The sequence below is a fragment of the Xenopus laevis genome, chromosome 4S (genome assembly GCF_017654675.1).
Source record: "Xenopus laevis strain J_2021 chromosome 4S, Xenopus_laevis_v10.1, whole genome shotgun sequence".
Classification (NCBI taxonomy): Eukaryota; Metazoa; Chordata; class Amphibia; order Anura; family Pipidae; genus Xenopus; species Xenopus laevis.
Window position 1 is genome coordinate 115689282 of NC_054378.1, and position 21407 is coordinate 115710688.

The following is a 21407-nucleotide window of genomic DNA, read 5'->3' on the forward strand; positions in this document are numbered from 1 at the left end:
ATAAAAACAAAACTGCACTTGGCCATGATGAGCGCAAGGTGGGAGAGTAAAAAAAAAAAAAAAAAGAAAGTCAACGACAGCATAATGAGCAGGTGAAATCGATAATGTAACTATGCCACTTTACTCACTTTGCTGCTGAGCTCTCACTACCATGTCTGCGGTACTGTCCCATTAATGGTGCAAAATCACTTTCCACAAATGTCCTCCTCCTTCATCTACACATGAAGCTCACCCAGACTCAAACCTATTGGCCATACAAACAACTACAATCAGAAATAGGACCACTATACTGCTACCACTGGCTGAGTACGGCATAGAAATAAATAAACGGTGGCAGTGATCACTCACCGGAAGATTTGTTTTATAGATGGACTGAAGTGCTCAAATTAAACTTGTTCTCTAATTAGCTTATAAAAGACTAGACGCAAGCATCGGATGTTCAGATGCAAGAATCAGGTGGATAGGCTGCTGATACAGAGAATGGCAGACAAATACGGATGCCGGTGACTTAATTCTGTATCACTGGTTATATGTTAAGGTCTAAAAATGTATAGGAACTTGAGCAGACACAACTGAGTGGAATAACATGCGAAGGACATCTTGCATGCTGCACGGACACCGGCTCTGTGTAAGAAAGCATGCAAACTATATTTTAGAGTTATTAAATGCAGTTACAATTTTATATAGGGGTAATCGAATGACAGAGAACTGTATAACAACTCTCAGATCTGCAAGATCCATTTCAATGCTGTGTTTGGTCAGCTGGAGGCAGCAACTTGGCTTTTACAACTCTGTCCGTACAACATGGTCAGTAAGTAGCACTTCCACTGGAAAATAATGCAGCTACGTACAAACGGGAATAATTATCTGAATAATCACTAAAGCAGGCTGCGCCAATTTATATGCCCCTTCTTAAGGGCTCATTTGTCATAAAACGACATTTGTTTTCTTGCATGACAATCTGGGAAACTGATATTGCCTTTATTATAAATATATTTTCATTAAAAAAAAACAATTCACTTTATTTTAGGGCAATTTTTTTTTGTACACACTATTTTTTTTAAATACAAAGATTTCAATTTGCCATTTGTGAGTCTCGCCGAATTCCGTGAAACAAAAGTGGTTATTTTTGAAAGAACATTACGAAAGACTCCACCACACTACCGTTTGATTTTCTTGGGGTGCTTGAGAAAAACTTTAAAAAAGGGTTCATTTAATACAGTAATCATTTTGGTTCAAGTTGCACAACATATTGTATTCTTTCTCATAAGAAAAGAAAAGCTCTACTCAAGCTGTAGACTTGCAGTTGTTTTTAACATACACTCAGGGGGTAAAAAAAAAAAAACAAAGTTAAAATGTTGCTCCTGAATACAAATGGGAGTGCAAAGTGTCTGTGAGAAAGACTATACATACATATAGATTTCATCAACGTGGATGTCATTTGTATTTTAATAATAATGTTTAAGGAATGGTGCTTGACTGATTTAAATAACAAAACATCCTCTCTGAAGGAAAATCCATAGGAGCCACAAAAGGAACTTGTGTTAACATTATCTTTCTTAGATATACAAAGATAATAAAATGCTCTAAAATGACTCGCATATACAGGAACTTTTTTGTTCTCTTAACATTGTTGCTACTAGGTGAACCTAAACCAGACAGAATGGTTAAGGGTAGGCAGATTCGGGGAGATTACGCCCCGGCTACAAAGCTCCTCTTCTACGGGCGACTAATCTCCCCAAACTGCCCACCCCTTGGCTAGAATGTAAATCGCTGGCAGAATCGCACTGGGAGCGATTCATTTTCCGAAGTCGTCCAAAGTTTCAGCGTGAGGGAACTTCGAAAAATTAAACGCCACGAGTGTGATCGCACTGGCAATTTTTAATTACAACTGGTGGGAAGGTAGGGGAAGGCAGTTGGGGGAGATTGTTGGCCCAAATAAGAGGCGATTTGTCGACGGGGCGTCTAATCTCCCCAAATCTGCCCTTACCCTTAGGGAGCAAGAGTTTCAGATGACCTGGTGGCTAAACAGGCCAACTAATGGAGGAGGGAAGCCCAGCTATGTGAAAACATTTTACAAATTAATACTCAGATCTATTGTTGTTACTTTGAGAAACATCTTGTGGCAATCCGAAGAGCTATTGTAAATTTGTAATGCAACACTTTCAAGTTAAATATGGCAGGATATCGCAAACACAGAACAAAACTGCTTTCACTATACCATTACCTAATAGAATAGGTTGCATAGGCTAAACACCATTTTCCCACGGCAAGCTGCAGAGGGTGCCACATGACTAAAATGATAATTAAAAACCTGCAATGTACAATTAATAGGCTGCATTGCTGAACCAAAGAACAGTATCCAAGTAAAAGTAAACCTTATTGCCGGTCAACCTCGTTGTTTTGACTAGAAAGATGGGAGCCATGTTAACAAAAATGTTTGTTTTTAATACTACTTGTTATGCTCAGACATTGGGCAATGGAGTAGGCACTTACAAAATGTATCGCAACGAGGGCTAATATGCCATTCTTAACCAGGAAAGGAAAAAGAAAGGCACGTTATTTCTATCGGGTCTAATAATGGGATCTCAGCAGCAAAATGGCCCAGACTGGATTTCTACCGCGATCTCTGCTGCTGAAGCAGAAGGGGGTGAAAAAGAAAAAAAAGTGCTCAAGACAACAGCAGCAGTAGCTGTTCCACAGTGCTCTTTGTCCCTTGTTTGTTGTGTTGCTGACAGGAAGCTTTTATTTCTGTGTCTTGAACAGAGAAGGCAATGAGGTAACGGTGCCTATTTTCCTGGATCCCTAAGGTCCATGCTGGAACCAAACAATGCAACCAACTGCTCTTCATAATGCGTGATATTTCTCTTCATAATGTCCATGCAGGGGCCCAGCAATCTCTCAAATGCCTGCACATCAATAACTATAAAAAAAAGAAAAGAAACATTTTTTTTGTTGAATTGTGATCTTTCCTGTGTTTCATAAAAGAATACAAAAGCCCTTGAAGAACGGTTACAGTTATAGGAGTTTTTCCTACATGCAAAATCAAACAGGTATGGGATCCATTACCTGGAAACCCGTTATGCAGAAAGTTCCGTATTACAGAAAGGCCGTCTTCCTTAGACTCCATTATAATAAAATAATCCACATTTTTAAAAATGATTTCCTTTATCTCTGTAATAATTAGGGATGCTATTATGGATCCGGCCGAACCCCCAAGTCCTTCGTGAAAGTTTCGGCCGAATACCGAACCAAATCCTAATTTGCATTAGCATATGCAAATTAGGATTCGGTTCAGTCGGGCAGAAGGATTCGGCCGAATCCTGCTGAAAAAGGACAAATCCTGGCCGAATCCCGAACCGAGTCCTGGATTTGGTGCATCCTAGTAATAGTAAAACAGTACTTTGTACTTGATCCCAACTAAGATATAATTAATCCTTATTGAAAGCAAAATCAGCCTATTGGGTTTATTTAATGTTTACATTGTTTTTTGGTAGACTAGGAATGAAGATCCAAATTACAAAACGATCAGTTATCCGGAAAACCCCAGGTCCCGAGCATACTGGATAACAGGTCCCAATACCTGTAATAAATAGCTGGCAAAACCAAGAAATTGATAGGATTCCTTTAAAGCAGTTTTTCGGCAGCCCTAACTACATTTTTTTGTAATGGGGAAGGTAGATGCCCTTCAGCTTTATTTCTGCTGGAAATTGCCCAGTGTGAAATTAAAATTAAGGGGTCAGATTTATCACATGGTATCACTAAAAAATGTAATTGCATTAAAAAAAAAAACCAAACATATTTCAATAACACCATTTCTTGTCCATAAACTACGGAAAGATTCACGATACTAAAGAAGCAGGTGGAACGTTCATGCATAGTGATTACAGTGTGGCTTTTAAGCAAAGTAGCCAGTAAAGAGAGTCGTATTTACCTAAGCACTTTACGTCCCCCACAGCGTAGGCCGAAGCTGCTCTTGGCTTGTTGGTAACGAGAGCTAGTTCTCCAAAATACTGTCCACTTTTACAGCGTGCGATCTCTACTTCCTGGTTACTTTCTTGACCTGTTTTAGTCTAACAGATAAAAGGAAAGCATAAGTAATTCTCATGAAAAGCAAGCATTGTTAGCAGACGTTAAGTATTTTATAACACAATACTGATTTTCAAAAATGTTTAAAGGGGAACTATCACAAATCAAAATGTGATAAGTTTCAGATTACTGAAATAAGAAGTTTTCTAAATACAATCAATTAAAATTTCTGTACATTTCGGAAATAATCAAGTTTATCTTCACTATCCCTCTCTCAGCATCTGTTTCTCCTCATTCTGTCTTCATTCAGGAGTTGGGTGTCAGATGAATGATTCAATATATCTTATAGGGGGGCTCATTTTGCCTAGAAGATGTATTAGAGCTCACTCTATTAAACTCACCAGACATCATGTCTCTCTACTTGCAGGATTTATGCAAAAGGCAGTTATTTTGTTAGATTTTGTTTATAATGGAATCCGTTATTTGAGTGAGCTCTAATACATCTGCTAGGAAAGGAGTCCCCTCTATAAGATATATTGGATTTAACTGTCAATGAATATCTGACACCCAACTGCTGCATGAAGACAGAATGAACAGAAACAGATGCTGAGAGAGGAATAGTGAAGAAAAACTTGATTATTTAAGAAACAATGCAGAATATTTATTTGAATGTATTTATAACGTTTCTTAGATCAGTATGATTAAGCTTATATTAAATTTTAATTTTCGCGATAGTTCTCCTTTAAGCCAAAGATTTATATTGATTAGTTTGCCTTTGCAAGGCAATTAGCTCTAATACACACTTCAGTAGGAACAAAGGGAGTACACGTCAATGTAGTTAACCTGTCAATCAAAATCTGACTCAGGCTCCTTTATACAGACACACAGATTGCTGAGGGAGAGAATACAACTTGATTATTTCAGAAACTGTATGTTTAATTGATTATACTTAGAAAGGTGTACATTGCATTGAGTTCTATGACAGTATCCCTAAGGGTCAGAGCACACAGGCCGATTCAGGGAGATTAGTCGCCCGGCAACAAATCTCCTCTTGTTCTGGGCGACTAATCTCCCCAACTGCTTTCCCGTCGGCTAAAATGTAAATCGCCGGCGGGATGGCACTCGGTGCAAACATTTCCAAAGTCGCCCAAAGTTTCCTTGTGAGGCAACTTCAGAAAATGAATCGCGCCGAGTGCCATCCTGCCGGCAATTTACATTTTAGCTGGCGAGAAGGCAGGGGAGGCAGTTTGTGACCTGTCACCCAAAAAAATAATTCCAAATCCTATTTTATCACGTTATTCAATCAAAATAAACTTTAATTACTCTATATAAATTATTGAATCTTGTTTCCATCAGTCTGGGAATTCATAATTATAACAAGCAGGCAGGAGCTATTTTGTGGACACTTATCAAGGCAAGCCTTGCATTTTGTCAAAATATTGTTGCACCAGAATAGGGCCCGTTAGGACCCGATGTCCATCCCCATGCCCTGGCTACACAATTAAATGGTGAAGAGAATGGGAGAATGTGAGGAGAGTAGTGACATCTAGGAAGTGCTGAATGGAAAATGAAAGTAATTATCTGCCCTGCCTCTATGCCCAGGGCATAGAGGAGGGGCAGACAATATTTGATGGACGGCTGAGCTTACAAATGAGCTTACGACAGCTATGAATGCTTTAATAAAAAATAGAAATTGGATTTCATGTTTAAATTATTATATTTATTTTTTTTAGATAGATTTGTGTGTCTGGGTCCACTTTTAAGTTGCAAAAAGTTGTTTTTTTTCTTTCTTTTTTTTACAGAAAGAGCTGCAGACCGCTTCATAAGTAGAATGTAGGTAGCAGCACTTTCGACAAATTCTCTGTTATTAGCACAGTGGCAGGGGTGGGATATTTGTCCAGGAGGCTGCAAGCAGGTGGCTTGGGGTGCACTATATATAAATCCGGTCCCTTACTCTTCAACCAATAGACATTCTCCTTGCAAAACAGCTGAAAATAAACACTTACCTTACTTTTCATCATGATTTTTACTTCTCCCGATTCCACGATGAAAAAGCAGTCAGCTTGATCACCCTAATCGAAATGGAAAAAAAAAAAAAAAACTTATACTAAGTCTGCAATATTTATTGTAAGTTATAGATATTAAATGTCAAAATGTGTCTTCAGTTTTGGATCAAGGGCTCCAAATATGTTTAAAGTCAATACCTTTCATTCGCCTTGAATTTAATGTAGCACGTAAAAATAGTAAAGGTGAAGTGGAAATTGTACCATTGGGCATAATTTTAAAACACTTAAGGGCAGGACAACACAGCCGATTCCGCCGTGCTGCGCAAAATCGCAGGCGTCACATCGGATGTGACGGAAATAAGGTAAGTAATGCCAGTGTCGGATTGTGACGCATTATTGATGCAACACGACTGTCAGATGCAGACGCATCATGCAGCGTCTGCATCCGACAGTCGTGAAGCGTCCCATCAACGATGCGACACGATCAGACAATTGAATTACTTACCTTATTTCCGTTGCATCCGACGTGATGCCTGCGATTTTGCGCATCACGACGGAATCGGCCGTGTAGTCCTGCCCTTATAGCATGTTTACTAACATTGGAGATACATATCTGGAGAGATTTCTGGAGATGTTGCCCATGGCAACCAATCAGCAATTAGATTTAAACAGCAACATTTAAAGGATAAGTAAACCTTTAAAATAAGTGAATGTAAAATTGATGAGGGGGCTATTGTAAGCACTTTTGTCATTTACATTCATTATTTATTTTATTTGTATTCCAAGATATTAAGGGATACATGTGCTGTTAATATGAATGAATTTTGTTACAACAGCGCCACCTGCTGGTCAGTTTCCCACCAGTCTGACCAGCAAGTAGTCAAGGAAGTTGTCAGGAGAAAGAAAGAGGCTGATGTTCTTCTGCTTAGGAAAGATGTGAGAAAGGTTTCTAATTTTATTCTTAAGCAGAAGAACATCAGCCTCTTTCTTTCTCCTGACAACTTCCTTGACTACTTGCTGGTCAGACTGGTGGGAAAATGACCAGCAGGTGGTGCTGTTGTAACAAAATTCATTCATATTAACAGCACATGTATCCCTTAATATCTTGGAATAAAAACAAAATAAATAATGAATGTAAATTGCAAAAGTTCTTAGAATAACCCCCTCACTTATTTTAAAGGTTTACTTATCTTTTAAGTTAGAAAACAAAAGCAAAGATCTGATTGGTTGCTATGGGCAACATCTCCCGAAATCTCTCCAATGTCAGTAAACATGCCCCTTAAAATGTTTATAACTAGTTTGTTTCCATAAGACCTGGCAGTGGCATAACTACAGAGGAAGAGACCTGGCTGAGTTTTTAATATTTACTTAAAGCTGGCCACACATAACCCAGTTCAGTCACTGAGATGTTTACTGATCGATGTGCAGAGAGTAACGTTTTAGAATGATTTTGTTCTGCTGCCAAGAACCAACCGCATCTGTTTGAATATGTCAACTATTGATTTATGGAGATCATCAGCCACACGATCAATAAAACTAGTTAATTTTAGCCAACCACCGTATATTTACCTGCATTAAAAGCAAGCCGATAGACCAAAAATGGTCTTGGGTGCAGAGAGTTTAAAAACTGGAAAGGTCAAAACTTACACGGAGATGCAGCATGTTGTCCTGATCACTTTTAGTTAAGTATTGTGCGTCCAACGGAAACACACCTTTAAAGGATAAGTAAACCTTAAAAATAAGTGAATGTAAAATGGACAACAGTGCTATTCTAAGCACTTTTGCAATGTACATTCAGTATTCATTTTTTTATTCCAAGATATTAAAGGTTACATGTACTGTTAATATAAATTAATTTTGTTACAACAGCACCACCTGCTGGTCATTTTCCAACCAGTCTGACCACCAAGTAGCCAAGGAAGTTGTCTGGAGAAAGAAAGAGGCTGCTCTGATGTTCTTCTGCTTAGGAAAGGTGTGAGAAATGTTTCTAGTTTTTTTCCTAACCAGAAAAACATCACACAAACCCTCTTTTTTTCTCCTGACAACCTCCTGGACTAATTGATGATCAGAAAATGACCTGCAGGTAGGGATGCTGTAACAAAATTCATTCATATTAACAGTACACGTATCCCTTTAATAACTTGGAATTAAAAAAAATAATGTACATTGCAAAAGCACCAATATCATCAATTTTACATTCACTTATTTTAAAGGTTTGCTTCTCCTTTAACATTCAGTTTCCAAGTCTAACCCAATAATTAATCCACCCTGACAGATATTTTTTTACTCAACAATTCAAGTTTAAATACCTATAGTATAACAAGCATAAATAATATGATACTATATAATTCTGAGGGTATAATGGATAAATAAGAACTGTCACACACGACGAAGGGGAAGTTGCGACAACTGGTAGAGAATCTGGACCTCCTCTAGGGACATGATCATTCAATATAATCTTTTTATTAGCTCTACATAACTCCAGACAAGGTAATAGGCCAAAAAAATCCCCATGCCCAATGTTAACGGTTAGTTCACACGAGGAGATTGGGGGAGATTTTGTCGCCTGGCGACTAATCGTCTCGTCTTCTGAGTGTCAATCTCCCCGAACTGCCTCACGGAGGCAACTTCGGGCGACTATGGAAAACGTATCTCTGCGTGTGCTTTAGCCCAGGTGACTTTTCATTATAGCCTATTGGAAAACACGATGAGGCAGTTCGGGGAGATTGCCGCTCAGAAGACGAGGCGATTAGTTGCCAGGCGACAAAATCTCCCCCAATCTCCTCGTCTGAACTAACCCTAAACAAGTAGGACTGACCTTTTTCATTTATGGTTCTTTCCCCTTATAAACAGACAGTCGGAGGCCCATTTATCAAAGGTCGAATTTCAAATTCATGTTAATTTTTTTTAAAAACTGTAATAAATTTGAATATACTCAAAATTCGATTGGAAGGTTATTTAATAAGAAAATAGAATATCTAAAACTCGAACGAATATTACTGACTCGAAAACTCGAATCAAATTTAACTAAACTCGATTCTAGTTTTTTCCCCCGAAAAAAAAAAAAAAATCGAAGGTCAGGAAAGCTATTAACATCTTCAAATGGGTCACTGGACCTCTCCCACTGACTTATACGTGAACTCGGCAGGTTTTAGATGGCGAATAGTCGAATTCGAATTATTCCAAGGGTCAAGGTTAGATAAAATCTCTATTTTCGACTGTGAATTAAAATTCGAATCGAGTTTGTATTATTCCCAATTTGAATTTGAGAGTTTTAACCAAAATAGTTTTTTTTCTAAAACTCGAATTTACAATTCGACCCTTAATAAATCTACCACTTAATGTTAAGATTCCTAAATACAGTTATCCCTAGTTTGTATCCTGGACAAGCAGATATTTTGCAGCTGTTAAAACAGCATAAAGAAGTGTTTAAATAATTATCACACGCCGACTATCCACTGTATTTACTACAGTAGTCAATAAGGAAGTTTTGGACTTCACCAAAATAAAATCTCTCTTTTCAAATGCAGATTAAAGGGGACCTATCACCCTAAGAAATAATTGCAAATAATTTTCTACTGGGTTTGTCAAGCATTATTTAAATCTCGTTTCATTCAGTGTTGGGATTCATAACCACAATAAAGCAATCAGGCAGTCCCATTTACTGAATCTGGCTATTGAGGCAAGCTTTGCATCATCCCAAAATCTTGTGTTTGCATTAAAATGGGGGTCTTATGCACATAACAGTAATTGTTGCGCCTGAGGTATAGTGGTGGGGCAGGTAATATATAACAGACAGAGTCGATTTTTTTAAATCCCTTTATAACAGGGATGGATGTTTTAATAAAAAAGAATTTAATGTGCAATTGGAAAAGGTATTTTATTACTCAGCCCCGTTAAAGGAATTGTTTATTGTAAAAATAAAAACTGGATAAATAGATAGGCTGTGCAAAATAAAAAATGTTTCTAATAGTTAGCCAAAAATGTAATGTATAAAGGCTGGAGTGACTGGATGTCTAACATAACAGAACACTACTTCCTGCTTTGCAACTCTCTTATTGTTTACTAGTTTGTAACCAATCAGTGACTTGGGGGGGGGTCACATGGGTCATAACCGATTGCTTTTGAAACTGAACTGCATGTGGAGGATCAAAAGCAAATGCAACGGTTATGTACCATGTGGCCCCCCTTATAGTCGCTGACTGAGTTACAGAACTGAAAAGCAGGAAGCTGTTATGTTAGACAAAGAGTCACTCCAGCCTTTATACATTACATTTTTGGCTAACTATCTATAATAGAAACATTTTTTTTGCACAGCCTATCTATTTACCCAGTTTTTATTTTTATGCTGAACTGTTTAAGCATTCACTCAGTAATAATATTGCACTCAAAGAGGGCTGATTGAGAGAGAAAGCATACTGATGTGTCCATCTTTGTTACATATTATAATGAGCTGCTTAAATTATTATAGGTCTTGGAGAAAATTTATCAGAGTAAACAGTACTAAAGATGAGCATCCACAGGCTGATAAAAGCTGCAGACAAACCGTGTCTACAGCTTACTGGTCCATGTATGGGGCCCTCCGAGGGGCCTCCCTGTCCAAAAATCATAGATTCGTTTCTCGCCCCGACAGTCTTGTCTGTCCTGCATTGTCATCCGATTTGTCCCTTTAACACTTGGAGGCACATTTATCCAGGGTTGAATTTTGAATTCATGCGAGTTTTAAAAAAATCCTCTAACCTCCCATGAATTCGAAATTCGACTGTATTTAGAAAATCGAATCAAATTCTATTTGGATTTTAAAAACTCGAATCGCGTTTTTTCTCCTAAAAAAATGGGGTGCACTGAATCCACTACTTTGGATTCGGCCAAAAAACACTGAATCCTTTGCTAAAGATTTGTCCGGATACTAAACCGAATCCTAATTTGTATACTGTATGCAAATTAGGGGTGGGAAGGGGTATTTTTTTTTATTAACCTCCCGCCCCTAATTTGCATAAATCTGCCTCATAGGGTTTAGCTCTGCCAGGCTCTTAGATTCAGCAAAATCCTGCTGAAACAAGCTTGGTTTTAGCTAAAGCCTAAACTAAATCTTGGATTTGTTGCATCCCTAGTCTTGCTATGGTTACACAGAAAGAGCAGTAAGATATTGTTTAAGAGGAAAAACAGTAAGAGAAGTTTTTAAACATGCTTAGGAGATCCAGTTTTGGTTGAACTGTACTTTGCTCAATCTGTGTCCCAAAGCAGGTTTTTTTTTTTAATAGAAGGCATGTTACCTGTGCAATGATGCGGTCTCCATCTTTATACACTTTTGCACCAATTACATCAACAATTTTCATGCGCTCAGAAAGCTAGAAGAAAACAAATTCAGTTACTTTATATTATACATACATTTTTAATTTAAAAAATATTTAAATTTATTAGTTTTATCTACCATAAACTAATTGCGCAGTGAAAGAAACATTACAAAATGCTTCTACATTTAGTGGTAAATCTGATTTCTCACCTCTAATGACTTAAGAATAGGTACAGATTCAATAAATATTTCATATGTTTTTCTCTTTTTAGCATTGTTTTTCAAAATAATACGTCTGAAGGTCACTCTGTCCTGAAAAGAAAAAAAAAAGTTTCCATTTTATCAAGGCATTTTCTATTTAATGGCATCCTAAACTGTCAGAAGGCTAAACGTTAAACTCAGTCACTGAGGAAAGGGTACACACCAAGCATAACTTCTGTATAATTTGTTAGACCTGCGACAAATGAAAATATTTGTACTTTCAGATCTTTTACACAATGAAATAATGCAATCCCCATTTAAAACCATGGCACATAAATCTTATAAAATGCTGAAAGGTTGAAATTGTGCACCATCAGCCTTAGGGCAGAAACACATGGTCGATTGGGGGAGATTAGTCGCCAGCGACAAATCTCCTCTTCTTCGGGGTGACTAATCTCCCTGAACTGCCTACCCTGCAGCTAGAATGAAAATTGCAAGTGGGATAGCACTTTTGAGCAATTCGTTTTCCCAAGTTGCCGCAAGAGGAAACTTCCGGCGACTTCAGAAAACAAAGTGCAAGTGCCATCCCGCCAGCAATTTAAGCCGGCGAGAAGGCAGTTCGGGATAAGTCGCCCCCCGGCGACCAATCTCCCCGAATCTGAGTGTGTGTATCTGTCCTTACAGATTCTACTATACAAAATAGGAGATTGTTAACCCCACACCAACAAAGGGGGGTGAATTATAATATTCTAGTTTAAAATAGACCTGAATAAAAACTTTTAGCAATGCATTATTTTAGTGATCACAAACCATGACAATTCCCATACAATGACAAAAGGGCTTAGAGTTACAATAGAGTGTGCAGTTATTAACAGGACAACTTCCATAGCCCCACTAATAATGTTAAATTGTATGAGGTATATTAGAGCAAATTCAGCCCGGGTTACAAAGCTTAGATCTGAAATAGCCCAGCATGTGTAGACAGGGCCGCCATCAGGGGGGGACAGGGGGGACTGTTGTCCCGGGCCCGGATGTTTTGGGGAGTTAAGGGGGGCCCGGCCGTGCTGCACTTACTTGCACTTACTTGCACAGCCGGTCCCCTGCATCCAAGCTCCGAATGACTTCTTCTTGTGTTCTGATTCGGCAGTGAAATGTAAGACCCGGTAAAGCCACATGCTGATTGGTTGGGAGAAGCTTTATCCAATCACCATGCGCCTTTACCGGGACTAACATTTCACTGGCGAATCAGAGCACAAGAAACTGAAGATACCGGCATCTGAATTCCCTGGCTAAGGTACGTGCAGTTTTTTTTTCTTTTAACTTGTGGGAGCCCTGACCAATTGTTTTTTTAAATGTGTGGGGGCCCTTTGCTATTTTTTTTTTTTTTTAAGATGTGTGGGGGCCCTGGCTAATAGTTTTGTTTTTTTAAATGTGTGGGGGCCCTTTGCTATTTTTTTTTAAGATGTGTGGGGGCCCTGGCTGATTGGTTTTTTTTTTAAATGTGTGGGGGCCCTTTGCTATTTTTTTTTTTTTAAGATGTGTGGGGTCCCTGGCTAATAGTTTTTTTTTAAAAAAAATGTGTGAGGGCCCTGGCTAATTGTTTTTTTTTAAAAAATGTGTGGGGGCCCTGGCTAATTGTTTTTTATTTTTTAAAGATGCGTGGGGGCCCTGGCTAATTGTTTTTTTTTTTTTTATGTGTGGGGCCCTGGCCACCAATGTTTTTTTTCTTTAACCACCACCTGACCACCAAAACTTGTAGGAGGGGTCTGGGCACCAAAGTTATTTTTTTAACTTGTAGGGGGGCACTTCATGTTTTAATGCCTGTGTCTTGTGTGGCCTTCATACTGAGGGAGGGGTGGCGAGGGGGGGCCCCAGAAAATGTTGTTGTGCGGGGCCCCGTGATTTCTGATGGCAGCCCTGTGTGTAGAATCCAGGGAAAATAAATGTTTCAAATTTAAAATACCAATAAAGTGATATCTTCTGAACTATTCTTCATTTTACATAAAAAAAAGTCAATTGTAAGTCATGTATGGTATGACAATTTAAATGGACTCACCAGTCCCCAAAGAGCCCCTTCTGTTGTGGCAACAATTGTTGCAGCCCTAGGAGTGTTATACATCAATGCCAGTTCACCAAAACTTCCATGTTCATCATATTTGCCCACACATCTTGACTGACCATCTCTCTGTACGAATATGTCATATTGTCCTCTGTTGGAGAGTACGGGAAGAAAAGGTTGCATCAGGACAGTGTCTTTTCCATACATCATTTTCATTAATGCATGCAGGTTTGGAATAATTTATAGCTCATTAACACACAAAATTGCAAAACGACCTGTATTGATTTTGGAATGGGAATTCCCCTGCAAAAAAAAATATCTTCAGAGGGGCCCCAACGCACTCCGATCCCCATCCTCCCGCCCACTTCACCCCTCTGCTCATTCCTGATCAGACCATGCCTACTCCCCAGTCTGACCCCCACTCCCCAAACAGACCCACCCACTCCCCAATCAGTCCCCGCCCACTTCCCCAATCAGACCCCGCCCACTCCCCCAATCAGACCCCGCCCACTCCCCCAATCAGACCCCGCCCACTCCCATACAGTTCCTTTAATAAGATACCAGCCGGCTCACAAGAATGCTTCATGAGCACAGAAAATATAAAGACAGACTGCTTTTATTAGCGAGCACATGTATAAATAAGTAATGTATATTATAAAGTTGTTTTCAAATTACATCTTTCACTATGCAAAAAATAGCTTTCGGGTCAAAGTAACGTTTTTCCTGCATTCATTACTTTTAAAATATACACCTTAAAAAAAAAATACTATCCCTAGACAGCAAAGAGCCACAACCGTTTGATATCCAGGATTAAGCAATTTACACGTAGATGTATTTATGCTTATACCAATGTTATATATATATAAATATATATTTACCTGTCAATAACATAGAAGTTATCTCCATCATCTCCCTGGTCAATAACATGTTCCTGAGGCTCCACTCTCCTTTCAAACATTGCATCAAGAACCTGAGAGAGCTGCTCCTAAAAACAATGTAATGGCAGATGAAATTACAATTTGTGTTTGTTTGTTTTTTTTTTACACAAAATAAATTCAAAAATGTTGTGCTTTTGTGCACATCAAATCTCTAGATTTAAAAGTTATCATTTAGTTTTAGATTTAAACATAAGTAAAATGAATATAATATAGAACAACACACACTGGGACCAGGGACTAGAGTTTCTGACTTTTACCCTGGGCCAGCATGGGGTACTGTATCCCTGCAAAGGGCCATTGATTTTTTAAAGGGCCCGAGTTAGCAGTTAAAAATCTGCCCAAATATGGTTAGCATAAAGGATAAGTAAACCTTAAAAATAAGTAAATGTAAAATTGATGAGAGTGCTAATCTAAGAACTTTTGTAATGCACATTCTGTATTTATTATTTTACTCCAAGATATTAAAGGATACATGTACTGTTAATATGAATTAATTTTGTTACAACAGTGCCACCTGCTGGTCATTTTACCACCAGTCTGACCACCAAGTAGTCAAGGAAGTTGTCAGGAGAAAGAAAGAGGCTGCTCTGATGTTCTTCTACACATTTATTGTTATTGCTATTTTTTATTACTCCTCTTTATATTCAGGCCCTCCCCCTATTCATATCCCAGTCTCTTATTCATACCAATGCTTGGTTGCTAGGGTAATTTGGAAACTGGCAACCAGATTGTAGAAATTGCAAACTGGAGAGTTGCCGAATAAAAAGCTGAATAACAAAAACCATCAGCAATAAAAAAAAATTAAGACTAATTGCAAAATCTCAGTATATCACTGTCTACATCATAATAAAAGTTAACTCAAAGGTGAGGAATTCCTTTAAAGGATAAGTAACCCTTAAAAATAAGTGAGTGTAAAAGTGACAAGATCACTATTCTAAGAACTTTGAATTGTTCCTTTAAGGCATTCACATCTTTAAACTACATGTCTGACTGGCTTACATGGTTGGACAAACTGAACCGAAGAACATTTTTATTCAAGGAACTTATGTGCAACTTGTCAGTTCTGGACGGGTCATCGTCTTTACAACCTCACCCATAGCCAAAGAGCAGACCATTTTTTCCTGTTTGGACAGGATAGAATATTGCCTGCCAGAAGTCCCTCACACTGGGCTTTCACCCACAGCCATAGAAAGCAACATTAAAATCTAATAAAAGTGCTTGTTTAACATCATTCCATGTTTAACAACTATGTGTATTTAACAGAAAAGGCCACTCACATTCCCTTTGCCTCTAAGTTTAGCAATAGAGTATATGCATATTAAGGATTAACACAGAATTAATAAGCATGCTGTATAAATAAAGTGATAGCTCGATAACTAAGGAGCAACTTACCTGGTCAAGGTTTTTAAAAATTAAAATATCTATGCAAGCTTCTTGTAATCTACATCTCTGTGCATCTGTTTTAGGGTGGACCACCTTTAGAAGTAAAATTAAACCGCATGAAGTTAGAGACATTATAAAGCTTACTTTAAAAAAAAAAAACCCACTCCCCAAAAATTAAGTTAAAGTTTACATTCTATTTACTTCTAAAATGTCACTTAAAAATCTATCAGACATGAAGGTATTGTTGTTTAATCAATGGAAAGGTAAAGAACTTGAATATTTGTACTGGAGTGCTTGCTCTGCTTTGTAATTGTGTTACGGTTTGTAGACTTTGCCTTGGTTTTTTTCCCCAGCACAGATATGGGATCGGTTATCCAAAATGCTCGGGACCTGGGGGTTTCTGGATAATGGATCTTTCCGTAATCTGTATCTTCATATCTTAAGTCTACTAGAAAATCATGTAAACATGAAATAAACCCAATAGGCTGGTTTTGCTTCCAATAAGGATTAATTATATCTTAGTTGGGATCAAGTACAAGCTACTGTTTTATTATTACACAGAAAAAGGAAATCATTTTTAAAACATTTGGATTATTCAGATAAAATGGAGTCTATGGGAGACTGTCTTTCTGTAATTCGGAGCTTTCTGTATGATGGGTTTCCAGGTAATGGATCCCATACCTGTATTCTTTCTCATCGGATACTCCCATTCTATGAAATATACAGGGTGCACAGCTAGCTGAAGCGAACAGTCCTTGTCAAAAAAATTCCTAAAACAGAAAATACTCCCATCTAGTTGCTTGTAACCTGTACAGGGGTGCAAAGAGGCACAGATTTGTGATCATTGTAACTAGGGATGCACCGAATCCAGGATTCGGTTCGGGATTCGGCCTTTTTCAGCAGGATTCGGATTGGGCCGAATCCTTCTGCCAGGCCGAAACGAAATTCTAATTTGCATATGCAAATTAGGGGCAGAGAGGGAAATCGAGTGACTTTCTCACAAAACAAGGAAGTAGAAAATATTTTCCCCTTCCCACCCCTAATTTGCATATGCAAATTAGGATACGGTTCGGTATTCAGCCAAATTTTTCGCGAAGGATTCGGGGTTCGGCCAAATCCAAAATAGTGGATTCAGTGCATCCCTAATTGTAACAGTTTCAGCAAACTGTATGCCTTTAATTGCAGAGATTGGCCAGTTATAATGGTGTGGTGGCCAAAAGTCTACAAAGCACGAAAATGAGAATTACAACGGAAAGCTCTACCTCCCATTTGTTCAGGGATTTACCAAGTAGCTGTACAAAATACATTTTTATTTCCCGTTTTTATAAATAACATTTTCTATGTTTTTGACACAGAAATTACATCCTCTTCTAAGCAGCCTCACACATATGAAAACACCAGCTAGATCTCTCTGAAATTACATCTTTTATTGGCTTCCTCAGATCCTTCAAGCTGATACGAGGTCACCCATTCCGATTAGAAGAAAATAGTTTCCGCCTAAATATTCGGAAGAGGTTTTTTACAGTGAGAGTGACTTCTGTGAAGATGTGGAATTCTCTCCCTGAATCAGTGGTACAGGCTGATACATTAGATAGGTATAAGAAGGGGTTGGCAAGTGAGGGAATACAAGGTTATGGGAGATAGCTCATAGTACAAGTTGATCTAGGGACTAGTCCCATTGCCATTTTGGAGTCAGGATGGAATCTTTCCCCCTCTGAGGCAAATAGGAGAGGCTTCAAATGGGGTTTTTGCCTTCCTCTGGATCAACTGGCAGTTAGGCAGGTTAAAAAAAGTTAAAAGGCTGAACTTGATGGACGTGTGTCTTTTTTCAACCTAACTTACTATGTTACTATGTATAAGGCAGGCCTCGTGACCCCTGTAGTGGATTTCTCACATTTGACTATGGGCTTAACATCAGAGTGGTATTTACCATATAGAAATTGTAGGGCATGTGCCATGGGGCAGCTTTTTGATTGAAGTCAGCTGTGCAACATTTTGCATATGTAAATTAGGGGCGGGAAGAGAAATCACGTGATAAAGTCAAAAAAAAGTTTCCCTTTACGGACCTTAAAGGAGAATTCAACCCGTAATTAAAAAAAAAAAAATTTGCCCAAATATTATCAGTGACAATTTACTCTATATTTACCCTTGGTTCTGTGTCCTCATCCTCTTCATCAGGATTATAGGCTTCCGCACACACTAGATGAAAAGAAAAAAAAAAAAGATTTATACACTTTAAATTATAATTATATTCATATACACACACACGTCAAGCACTTCATTTTTTGCTGAAACGGTTTTTAATGACCACTCTTTTATATCAATAAGAAAATGAAATAGATGTTATGTAATACATGTATCTGAGTTATCTGCCTTTCTGAGCCACTTCAACCATTGGGGGAGTGGGTATCAGGCTACCCATATTTAAGTTTCTTGTTTGTATAAGGATACACATATTGGCTACTTGCAGAATTAGATCCTGCACAGCCTGGGAAAGGAGGCAGCAGAAAGGAACAGGTGGATGGGACTAGTAGGGCTTTTGCAGAAATGTTCAGTAAATCAACCTGAAACACTACTTTAAGCACATTAATTACAACTTGTAACACTTTCTCCACAGCTTACAGACAGCATGCAGGAACTACATAACCCACAATGCACTGCACTTTGATGTTCTTTTTCTTATTGAAATCATATGTGCAGGGAAATGTGGGGTTTGGAGGATGTAGTCAAAGGACAGATGGCTGTTGATACAAAGTAACAGTAGTCAGCCAGCTCAGCAAAGTAGTCAGAGAGATCAGCAGAAGAGCAGGGGGGGGGGTAGGTTTAGGGAACTGTCAGAATGAAAAGTCTGCATATTTTATAGTTGATTTATATTGAAAAGTTGCTTGAAATTATGTTTACTTTTCAAAAAGCTTAAGTTATGTTTTTTGTAGAGTTCCCCTTTAAACTATTTTCTAGGTCACACATGCATTTGGACGGGATAGTTAATACTGTCATATATTCTGTATAGTTAATAGAACACGGTATCAAATTGTTGTTGTATCAGACTTCTTCTCATGGGGACTGTTAGTCATGGGACACTCACTAGATTTGGCCGTGATGATCCAGCTTATAAAGGGGAATCATTTTGTTAACCAACTCCCTTCCAGGGCTTTACTGTAGCCATCCAGTGCAATAGCCAGTGGGTTTTTTTTTTTGCATAGAAGAGCAGTATTCTAAGGAGTATTTTAGGGTGTCTCTGCGGAATGATATCGTCTAACACACCCAGGAGGTATGTTGCTGGTGCAAGCACTCAGGGGAAGGCCAGGTTGAATGCAAGGAATTCCATTTCCGCTGACCAAAAAAGGTGCGTTTTGGGACAGGACCAGATCATGTGGAAGAAGAAGCAGCCTTATTATAATAAGAGCCAAGTCTCTGGGGTAAAACATATGCTTGGAAGAGGTTTAAAGAAGAAGGGGACCATCACAAACATGGACGAGTTTAAATACAAGAGCCATGAACATGTCATTGAGGGCCCTGAAAAACCAAAGGACATGATATTCTGGTGAAAACTATCCATATAGTCAACTGGAGCTAAAATAGATTTAATGGCACTTAATCATATATAAATAGTTATAATTATATTTATGTGTGTGAGTGAAGACTAGGATTATATAGAAACCAATTTCAAATTCAACAGACCTAATCATAACAGCATAATTCCTCTGCCAATATAGATGATCTGATGAGGAAACTCGGGCAAACCCCCAGCCTAGAATGTTCTCCAACTATGCATGAATACTTTAGACATTTAGTGAGTTATAGCTGCAGATCAGCTACTTTCATTTTAAGTATAGTATACTGTAAATATTTGAAGATAAACATTCCTTGTTTTCATGTTGCTTTATTCACAGCCAGAATGAAGACGCGGTTACAGAAGAGAGGTTGCTTAAACTAGTGGTTCACCTTTAAGTTAACTTTTAGTATGTTATAGAATGGCTACTTCTAAGCAACTTTTCAATTGCCCTTCATTATTTTTAATAGCTTTTGGATTATTTGCCTTCTTCAGACTTTTTCCATCTTTCAAATGGGGGTCACTAAACCATCTAAAAACAAAGGCTCTTTAAGGCTACACATTTGTTTTTGCTACTTTTTATCACTCGACTTTCTATTCAGACCTCTCCTATTTATATTCCAGACTCACTAAAATCAGTGCATGGTTGCTAGGGTAATTTGGACCTTAGCAACCAGATTGCTGAAACTACTAACTGGAAAGCCGCTGAATAAAAAGCGAAATAACTCAAAAACCACAAATAATAAAAAATGAAAACCAATTGCAAAATCAAATACCGCTATCTCCAACCAGTGGCTCATGAGAAAGATGTTGCTCCCCAACCCCTTGAATGTTGCTCCCAGTGGCTTCAAAGCAGGGGCTTATTTTTGAATTCCAGGCAAGTTTGGTTGCATAAAAACCATGTGTACTGCCAAATAGAGCCTCCTGTAGGCTTCCAGTTCACATAGGGGGTACCATCTAGCCAATCACAGCCCTTCGTTGGCATCCTCAGGAACTATTTTCATTCTTATGTTGCTCCCCAACCCTTCTTACATATGAATGTGGCTCACAAGTGAAAAAGGTTGGGGATCCCTGCTCTACACCATATTAAATGTAAATATAAAGGGGAATAACCCCTTTTAGGGCAGAGACACAATCAGCAATTCGGGGAGATTAGTCGCCCGGCGACAAATCGCCTCTTCTTCGGGTCGACTAATCTCCCCAAACTGCCTCCCTGCCGGCTACAATGAAAATGGATGGCAGGATGGCACTTGGAGCGCTTTGTTTTCTGAAGTTGACCTAAGTTTCCTCGTGAGGCAACTTCGGTCGACTTCGGAAAACGAAGCACTCAAGAGTGCCATCCCGCCGTCGATTTTCATTCTAGATAGCGAGAAGGCAGTTCGGGGAGAATTGTTGCCGGGCGACTAATCTCCCCTTTAAGGTTTCTGTTTGAATTGCCATAACAAAACCAGTATAAAGTATGATGCTACGCTTGCCATCATCCCATATAAACTCATAACCCACAATTCTAGGCAGGCACAGTAACGAAGCGACAGAAATTGGGTTCACTGCTCTAAATTAGTGTTTTCATGGGATTATCAGATATTTAAGTGCCAACATATTCCACAGCACCGTAAAATAGAAGAGTGTATACACTGAATATACAGATTACACTGAAATACTGACTGATAAAAAGAGGTAAATATGTCCCGGCTCAAGTTTATTTATGAAAGATTTCCTAAGCCTTGTCCGTTCAAATACACTGCCACATTTTCCCATTTATCTCAAACTCTGCTGGAATGGAAGGTCAAAAGCAGTTATCTCAACCCCAGCTAGAAAGCCAAATATGTTCCCATTATAATAGCCTTGAAATAACTTCCAGAGCCACACAGACAACAGACTTTTCAGGTGTGGCCTTACCAGATGCAGTGTGCTCCAGACACACACATACTACAGTTTATAT

General features: G+C 38.5%; 1 protein-coding gene across 1 annotated transcript in view; it reads right to left on the bottom strand.

The window, feature by feature from the left end:
- Window positions 1-1420: 1420 nt before the first annotated feature.
- prkar2a.S (protein kinase, cAMP-dependent, regulatory subunit type II alpha S homeolog) overlaps window positions 1421-21407 on the bottom strand; it is a 38968-nt gene continuing 18981 nt past the window's right edge. Inside the window, exons 3-11 of the mRNA XM_018261407.2 lie at window positions 18059-18111; window positions 15922-16005; window positions 14470-14576; window positions 13589-13742; window positions 11542-11643; window positions 11312-11386; window positions 6036-6101; window positions 3935-4073; window positions 1421-2923 (exon numbers count right to left, since the gene is read on the bottom strand). Coding sequence (XP_018116896.1) covers window positions 2790-2923; window positions 3935-4073; window positions 6036-6101; window positions 11312-11386; window positions 11542-11643; window positions 13589-13742; window positions 14470-14576; window positions 15922-16005; window positions 18059-18111 — 914 coding nt within the window. The 3' untranslated portion in view covers window positions 1421-2789. The remainder of the gene's footprint in view (window positions 2924-3934; window positions 4074-6035; window positions 6102-11311; window positions 11387-11541; window positions 11644-13588; window positions 13743-14469; window positions 14577-15921; window positions 16006-18058; window positions 18112-21407) is intronic.